At 36.9% G+C, this 8,536-nt stretch overlaps 1 protein-coding gene across 2 annotated transcripts; it reads right to left on the reverse strand.

Moving 5' to 3' along the window:
* On the reverse strand, nucleotides 706-7,996 carry LOC109728271. 2 transcript variants are annotated; one of them, XM_020258642.1, is made up of 7 exons: nucleotides 7,560-7,996; nucleotides 5,074-5,243; nucleotides 3,501-3,553; nucleotides 2,832-2,872; nucleotides 2,531-2,740; nucleotides 2,356-2,437; nucleotides 706-1,361 (listed from the first exon to the last, which is right to left on the reverse strand). In XM_020258642.1, exons 1-7 carry the CDS (start codon nucleotides 7,714-7,716, stop codon nucleotides 854-856), a joined length of 1,221 nt encoding a protein of 406 aa, XP_020114231.1. In that variant the 5' UTR covers nucleotides 7,717-7,996; the 3' UTR covers nucleotides 706-853. The 2 variants fall into 2 exon arrangements, with proteins under 2 accessions (XP_020114231.1, XP_020114230.1); XM_020258641.1 differs by having other exon boundaries at nucleotides 2,356-2,449.

Raw genomic sequence — 8,536 nt, forward strand, 5'->3', positions numbered from 1 at the left:
TATATATAATGAAGGCGGTGAATGATTACTGCCTTCATAATATATATGTGAAGGCGGTGAATGATTCATCGCTTTTAGTGCAAAATATTTCAAATTTATCGAAATTTGTCTAAGTCCTGAAGTTAAACACAGATAAGACGGTGAATCATTCACCGTCTTCACATATATATTATGAAGGCGGTGAATCATTCACCGCCTTCATTATATATATATGTAAAGGCGATGAATTATTCACCGCCTTTATAGCAAAAATCTAACGTGGCGAAAGGAGTGTTACTTTTCCAAATAAAATTTTGATAAGGTTATTTTGCCAATTTGAAATTTTTGGACAGTCATTTTATAAAAAGCCCTCTATCGGCATATTATTGCTCTTCTTTCTTATTTGGTACTAATATATTCTAATTATTTATTTATGCATATTTATCAATTTTTCATATTTAATTGAAATAACTACTTCCTAATTTTACTTGCCAATTTTTTTTTTAAAAAAAATTTTGAGCCATGCCATTGGTATGAGAATTGTATTATGTCAATTTCTCAGCACCTCAAAAAAGCACGGCAGGCATAGTCTGTACCGATGGACACTTATATCCATGATAAGCGCTGTACTCGCAGATCGCAACCACCAAATATATGAAATTCACATTACCATCAACCTCTCGATGCATCTGCTGATAATAGCAGTTTGAAAAGAAAACAGAAGCGTTTAAAGCAAAAAATTGTTTTAGCTTTGCTTAGTTTTACTCCCCAAAGTCTGTTGCAAGTAACAGTTATTTCTTTCTTTATACAAAGTTTGTAACAGAGCCATCTTGACTTAAAAAAAAAAAAAAAAAACCAGAGGAGAGCTGGAAGTTCACATAAAAGACTGCATGCGAGGATGGCGTATCGACTGATGATTATACGAGCTCTCTGAACGACTTCGTGAGGATGATGATCTGTCGAGGCCGCTCTGTTGCCTGAATGGGGATCCATGGTGGGAATCGGTCGCGGCATCCGATGGAGTCCGACTTGTCTCGCGATCAATCGGTGTCAACGGGTACGGTGCAAAGTGATCTCCCTCCCAAGTGTAGAACTCTCTCCCTCTGAGACCCTCGGATTCTAGGGCACGTGGGCGTGACGAATCAGTCGGCGGGAACAGGCGAAAGGGAATGAACTCTCCAAAAGGCGGCGGCGGCGGCGGAGGAAGCAGCGGCGGCGGCGGCAGCAATGGGCCTATTGAAGGCAAAAACAACGATCCTCCGGATAGGCGTATATTAATGTTGAAGATGTTCGACTGGTGCGGATAGTTTTCGTTGATGTTGCCGCGGGACCTTGCGTATTGGTGAACCGGCGGAATGGCGGTGGCCGCTGTAGATCTTGATCTAGTAGTTAGGCACACGAGGAAAATGAAAAAGAAAAAAAAAAACATATTATGTTCCATAAATAAACTGTAACATATTTCAAAATGAGTATCTAAACTTCAAAAATTTTGATTTTGTGAAATTTTAATTCGACAGAGTATTCAATTACACGATGAATCATCCTATACATTTTCTCTGATGGGAAAAGTTAATTCCAGCGGAACTTGCAGGTACTTTCTGAAATAAGTGAAAGGTTTGGGCGATGAAATGGAAACTTTGAAAGATCAAGTATCTATTGAAAATATTTGTTATAGTTGATGGAAATTCGTACAGTTTTTTCTTGTTTTGGGTCTAATTTAGAACCTTACTTTCGTCGCATTGAAACATAGCAGTCGTATAATAATGCAATTAAATAAATGCAAGGATAAAGCAACTAAATGCTGTAGCATCAAAAACGAAGACCACGGCATTACGCTAGAAGGCTAAAAGACCTAAACTCTAGGTTGCTAATCGCACCAAGGGCATTGTGCCAGATTTCCTGTAATTTCTTTTTCCCAATAAATCTGTTTTAGAGATGAAATGTTTTTCTACATGGAATTTTGTAGCCAATTGATAGAATTGCTTTACAATATGAAGAAATTTCTCAAAAGAATACGGCTTTTATCAAGTTAAGGATTGAAGTTTGGCACCAAACTTCCAGTAAATTAACATTAGTTTCAGCTCAAAATCATAATGATGAATGCACTTCCATGAGGCGGGAAGAAATCAATATCAGGTAAAGACAGTCTCGTATGATCAGAAGTAATTTTCAAAAACCTTGAGGCATGTCAATCAGCTAGGCCAAACTTAGCAAGGTTTCGGAGTTTCAATTTTATGTATTTCATTGGCAGATAATAGAATGAGTACCAGTAAGCACATAAAAATAACGAGCCGAAAATGCACGAGGAGAAATAGAATTTGTCGTGCAATGCAAGAAAAATTAACATTTGCCATTTAGGAAATATGTAGAACTTACCCATTACTAAAATATCCTGGATGGACAAACGGTCCAGGCCTTGCAAGATCATCTGAACCAAACCTCCTGCCGCTCATCGCTTCTGAATACACAGCTATTGAGATTGATAAGTTTTCAGCATTTATTTTTTAATGTCCTAAAATTCGAGAAAATGAATGAGAAATGCATTCCGAACCATTATAATGGAAATCACTTGGATGTACATCTGCTGCTCTGGGCATCTGAGTCCACTGATTGAAATATGCGTGACCATCTCTTTCAGAACTGTGATGGGAATTTGATGATGATATAGTTGTTGAAGATGATGATGATGATGGTTGGAGAATGTAAGTCTCATATGGGCATGGATGATCTGTTGCTCCTGATGTTGCTACATGTTCATGAACTGCAGTGACAAAATTTCCATTTTGTTACTACTGAAACAGTCGATTGCTGAATTAAAAGATTAATTATTAGCAATCCGAATGTCAACTCACAATTAACTGGTAGGGGTGATTCCCAGTCCCATTCACTGCTCCTAGTCCAAGAAAAAAGGAATGCAATAACTAAGATAAAAAGGAATGCAATAATAACTAAGTATAATAGAAGTGAAAATAAAGCCACAAGAGAAATGCCAGAATAGGTTTTGTGCAACGTAACAAATGATTCCACGAGGAAAAAGATGTTTGTAGAACTATTGTTAGTACATCTTTCAAGAAGGGAAATATTGCAACCCTTTGTTGAATATCAAGTGCAGAACAACTGACTCACAATAAAGAAACATTTACAGAATATTCACGCGGCAAATAAAACCACCATTCCAACGAAAGAACAACCCAAGTGAGTGCTAAGTACTATAGTAAGAAGTAATAATGAGAGGAACTTCGGAAAAAAAAAAAGAAAAAAAAAAGAGAGAGTTTACTCTTACAGAGCAGTCAGCAATACTCACTATTTCGTGCCTGAATATATTTGTTTGCAGCAAAGCCTTAGTATAAAAGAACTTTAAAATGTGGAAGGAAAGCCCAAAACAAAATTATGCTGACAAAAGAGGGTCATTCTAGATGTTTGTTAGCCATGCCCAAAGAAAAGCAAAATAACTGAATCCTAGAAGAACATTTTACTAAAGACAACTCAGAACAAGATTAGAGATGGACTTTGGAACTTACTCCAACACTGGCGGAGCCTGGCCTACTCTACCTGAATGAATCCAGGGAAATGGCTGCATAAACAGTGAAAGAGGTAAGATTATTTGTTCATGTCATATGAAAAAGATTTACCTCGTGCATATAGCTGTCAAAACTGGGGGGTAAAAAGAAATACAATCATTTCTTGCAAGAAGCATCAAGGCAAGTTCAGCTCATTGCACATTTTAGTTATCAAACAGAAACGAAACTACACTGTCAATGCAAACTCAAACACATTTAGTAGAACATGAAATTGCAGTGTTGCCAGTATGAAGGTCAGGGTCTACAAGATGGGTAGTCATAGATTGGTTCATTGTTGAGATAAACCTTTATTAAGCTGCAAGCTTTCAAACTGCTGCTTCTTTTATTTTCTGTTTTCACTTTAGCGAAGACGATAATAATAAGAAAAAAAGCACATATGACACAAACATTACTAACAAGCAACTTATTGATCTTCAAGTGGTATCCCACCTTTAAAATTGAGACAGGAATTGGCCTAATATAATTTCTTTTTAACACAGCAGTAAAGTGGGTGAATTCATCTCAAATATAATTCCTGCTATGTTACCCTATGTTTCTTTAGTCTAACTACTCGCAGGTTCTTTAAATGAGCACAAAGATTCCTAGATTGAAACACTAGATTTTAGTCGAAGTTCCACGACTCATTGGGCAACTGTGGCTAGATTACAAAGCATGAAATATATCTACCATCTATAACACTTCAATCTGATAAAGTCATAGAACTCCAGGAAAACTTTCAGGACCAGTGAAGTTCCAGTGGTTTATCTTTGCTCTTCAAATTAGCAAGAAGTTTTAACAGTTTTCCCTGAAATGGATAATCAAGAAATTTGAGAATTCTACATAGGCCTTGCATCTTGAGGTTCTTCTGACAGTGTGCTGCCCTCAAAAACAAAACAAAAAAAGAAAAATCCGACAAAGGTATCTCGAACAGCCTATTGCTGTCTTGCAATAGCCATTAAGGAAGTTTGTTGAAAATGTCATGGTTTATTTGAACAACTATATTCAAAAAACACGTTCTGTTCAGCTCCAGCAAAGCCAAGAAAGTTTAATTTCATGAAGTGCGACAAATTTGTAAAGTGGCAACCTTGAGGAAACATAAAACAAGAGAAAACAAAATGAATACAAATGAAAATTTCCAACTTTTTGTGCCCAACAATAAGGAGAATTTTATAATATTGGCAGTTTTTTTTTTTTTTAAACAAAAGTGCAGTTTTAATTAAATGTTACATTCAAGGTTGCCAGAAACATAAAACAAGAGAAAACAAAATATATACAAATGAAAATTTCCAAAAATTTGTGCCCAACAATAAGGAGAATTTTATAATATTGGCAGTTTTTTTTTTTTTTAAACAAAAGTGCAGTTTTAATTAAATGTTACATTCAATAAGAAGAGAAACAAGTAACAGAACATAAAAAAATATAGACCACAGAACATTACAAAGAAAATAACATATCTGAAAGCGATTTCAATATTGTTTGAGCACAAATTTATAAGAATTATTATAGGAAGCATAGATAAGGTTAGGCACTGTACTATTTCTGAGTAACCAGGGTCATATAGGTCTTCATCATTCGTCCATTCGTCAATGTTAACATCTGGCGGTGGGCGATAGCCATTTGCAAAACGCCAGTTACCTTTCTCAACTTTTCGACAATTAGGGCATTGCATCAAACCTTTAGCATTAAATGCTGAACCTATGCAATCTGAGAAAGATGTTAAAATTCATTAACAACAAATGAATACTCATTGTATTGAAAGTATTCTTAATTATTGAGATGCTAAATAACATGATACCCAACTTTAACCACAGGTACAAGAATGGCAACCAAAAAGAAGAAGAAGAAGAAGAAGAAGAAGAAGAAGAAGAAGAAGAAGAAGAATACAACATTGATAGAGGAGCTAGTATGATGCCGACAATTTTATATAAGATCATTTTAAAGCTGTGAAAGACTGACATGGGATAAACCTCCTGGAAAGGGGGAAAAAACTAAAAAAATAGGAGGAGAAAAGGTCAAATCCTTCACTAAAGTTACTAGCTGAATTCTTGTTAATTGAATTCGGTACCTTCCTCATCTTCCAGTATCTCTAAGTGATAAACAAAAAAGGAGTTAACAATCAAACGACAAATGTATTGACTATTGAGGTTGGTTTTTGTAGTCATACAATAAACGACGTCGTTGACGTGGTCTACTCAAAGATATGACACTAGAAACATTTCAGCAGTTGACAAGAGTAATAACAAATAATGACTTTATCCAAAAAACCAAATGAGAACGTTAATTGGATGATGATATTATAGAATGAAAATAATGGAAAGAAATAGGAAGCAGCCCGTCAAAATCTGCCAAGGAGCCACATATGAAGAACACATAAGTAAAGAGGTGGAAATAGAGGGGCAAAATAATGACAGTTATGATAGCGGTGCTAATAATACTGGCGGGCCTGTTCAAGTGTTCATACATATGATTTAGCAAAACGGCTCATTATGCAGCAAGGACATGACGATTGATAGACATTGTGATATAAGTGGCATGATTCTTCTACACGTGATTCTCACAGGGAACAAAACATATATATACATAAGATTATGAAGAATGCAGTATAGTTTGGATTCTATTTCTGATGCCGAGGCCTTATAATGATTATTCAGATTACAACAATCAAGGTGGTCTGTAGCAGTAGAGCTTGTCCTACTGATATATCCAATAGTTAGGACAAACAAGGAGTTCTGTGGTTAATCTCTATGCATACAAAAATTTCACGACATATTATGTGGATGTTATGTACCCCTGCTCTCCTTTATACTCATCATAACATGATAAAGATCACAAGTATCATCTGTCTACACAACCCACCTCATAAAAGCATGTGGCACTGATTTGTTGGAATAATAGTTACATATTATGATCCCCCCATCTTTGTGTAACCTCAGTGGTATTTGTAGCGAAGTTGCATATGTATAATATCATTTTCTACAGGCTTATTCGGAAAAGAGACATGGTAAATAGCCAGCGAACCGTGAGACGGAACCTGTTGGGAGCATTCTAAGAATATTCTTCTATCACCTTCAATTGGGAGATTGAGGGATGTAAGCACTAGCACTAGCACTACAAATGGAAGATGTAAGCTTCAATGGTGTGTTAGACGATATAAGAACTTTGTTAACAAGCTTTTTCAATAGGAAGCCTGTACCCCTATTGCATAGAGAAGCTGTTGAGAGGATTTTATCATGGTTCTCCTCCTACCAGCATTACTCAAAGAGCACTTTGTCGACCTAAACTACAAGTTACAGCAGCTAACAATGAAGAATTATTTAGAAACTAAATCACACCGGAGCTGGTGAGACAGAAGCTGTAGGAGGAATTTGACATAATGCTTCTATACGCTTCAATTGGGACGTGACGAGATATATGCACAACTAACAACACTACAACGGACTATGTAAGCTTCAATTGTGAGCTACGGAGATATAAGCACCAATTTACAAGCTTTTTGAATCAGGAGCTTCTGTTTCTGCTGCTGGGAGAAGCTAATAGGAGTATTTCAAAAAGAACTACTACTACTAGCATTACTCAATCAGCACCTAATAGAACAACACTACACCTTACAGCACCAAATAATCAAAAATTGCCTAGAAACTAAACCCAAATTAGAGCTGGTGAGATAGAATTTATCAGGGCTATATCAACACAATGCTTCTATAAGCTTCAATTGGGATCTGGGAGATATAAGCACTGTGTTACAAGCTCTTAAAATTGGGAGCTTCTGCTTCTGCTGCAGAGAGAAGCGGTCCAGAGTTTTTATCATAGTGCTTCTACTAGAAGCGTTATTCGAACAATAGAACACATAACAGCTATCCATAAACTAATCCAAATCAGAGCTCCATAAGAAAATTCAAGCTAAAAATTGCATCTTTTTTAAAAAAATTCCACAAACTTCGAAATCAAAACTCAAAACAACACAATCCACAGATCCAAAAACAAAGAAATAGGAACCGAATCCTTCGAAACTAAACTGACCTAGGTGGAATTCGTGCCCGCATTGGAGCCTCGCGGTGGATCGGCCCCCTTCAAACTCCACCGCCTCGAGGCAAATCGAGCACGACGACTCCGCCTTCTCCACCTCCTCTCCGCCGCCTCCCTCGACTCCCCCCTTCTCCGCTCCCTCGAACCCCATCGTTTCGATGCCCTAGCCACTCCAACAACCTCCCGAGGTTTGTCGATTAAGGTGCCAAATTCGCGAATTCGACGACAAAATCGGATCCCGATCGAGGGTTACGGAGCCCTAGATCCTCGACGCGGCGAACCCTACGATCGATCTCGTCCAGTTGCGGCGACGACGACGACGACGAAATCGCCCACTACCTCCTCCTCCGACACCCCAAAAAATTAGAATTAAAAAATTAAAATTAAAAAATAAAAATAAAAACAGTGGGCCTTTTCTTATGCGGAGTTCGTAACCGCGTTGGTCGGTCGGAGTATTTATGAACGTTCTCGAGTCCGCATAAAAATATCGCTACGAGCACGGTTTTGCCTTTTATGGGTTTCGTAAATCCATGGTTTTTTTTTTTTTTTTTTTTTTTTTTTTTTTTTTTTTTTTTTTTTTTTTGTATTATGCCCCTTCTTAAAAAATAATTTTACAAATAGTTCTATAAAATTTATAATTATAAAATTATTTCTATTTTCGTCACGCAAGTCCCACGTAAGTAGCTGTGCAGGGTTAAGTTGAATACGGTAAATAATTCACCGTATTTAACATAGTAAATTATTTGTCGTGTTTGGATGACTGAACAGTATCCAAGCCCCGCAGTGTAGAAAAACTCAAATAGCTTCGCAGTGCAGTTTAGCTGAAACACGGTGAATCATTTATCGTATTTAAATACGGTGAATGACTCACCGTGTTCAACTTATGTCATTTTTCTAGTCAGCTATTGCCGTGGTGCTTACGCTTGCGTGACGGAGATAGAACCAATTTTGCAATTATAAATTTTACAGAA

Source organism: Ananas comosus, linkage group 23 (genome assembly GCF_001540865.1).
Source record: "Ananas comosus cultivar F153 linkage group 23, ASM154086v1, whole genome shotgun sequence".
NCBI classification, from domain to species: Eukaryota; Viridiplantae; Streptophyta; class Magnoliopsida; order Poales; family Bromeliaceae; genus Ananas; species Ananas comosus.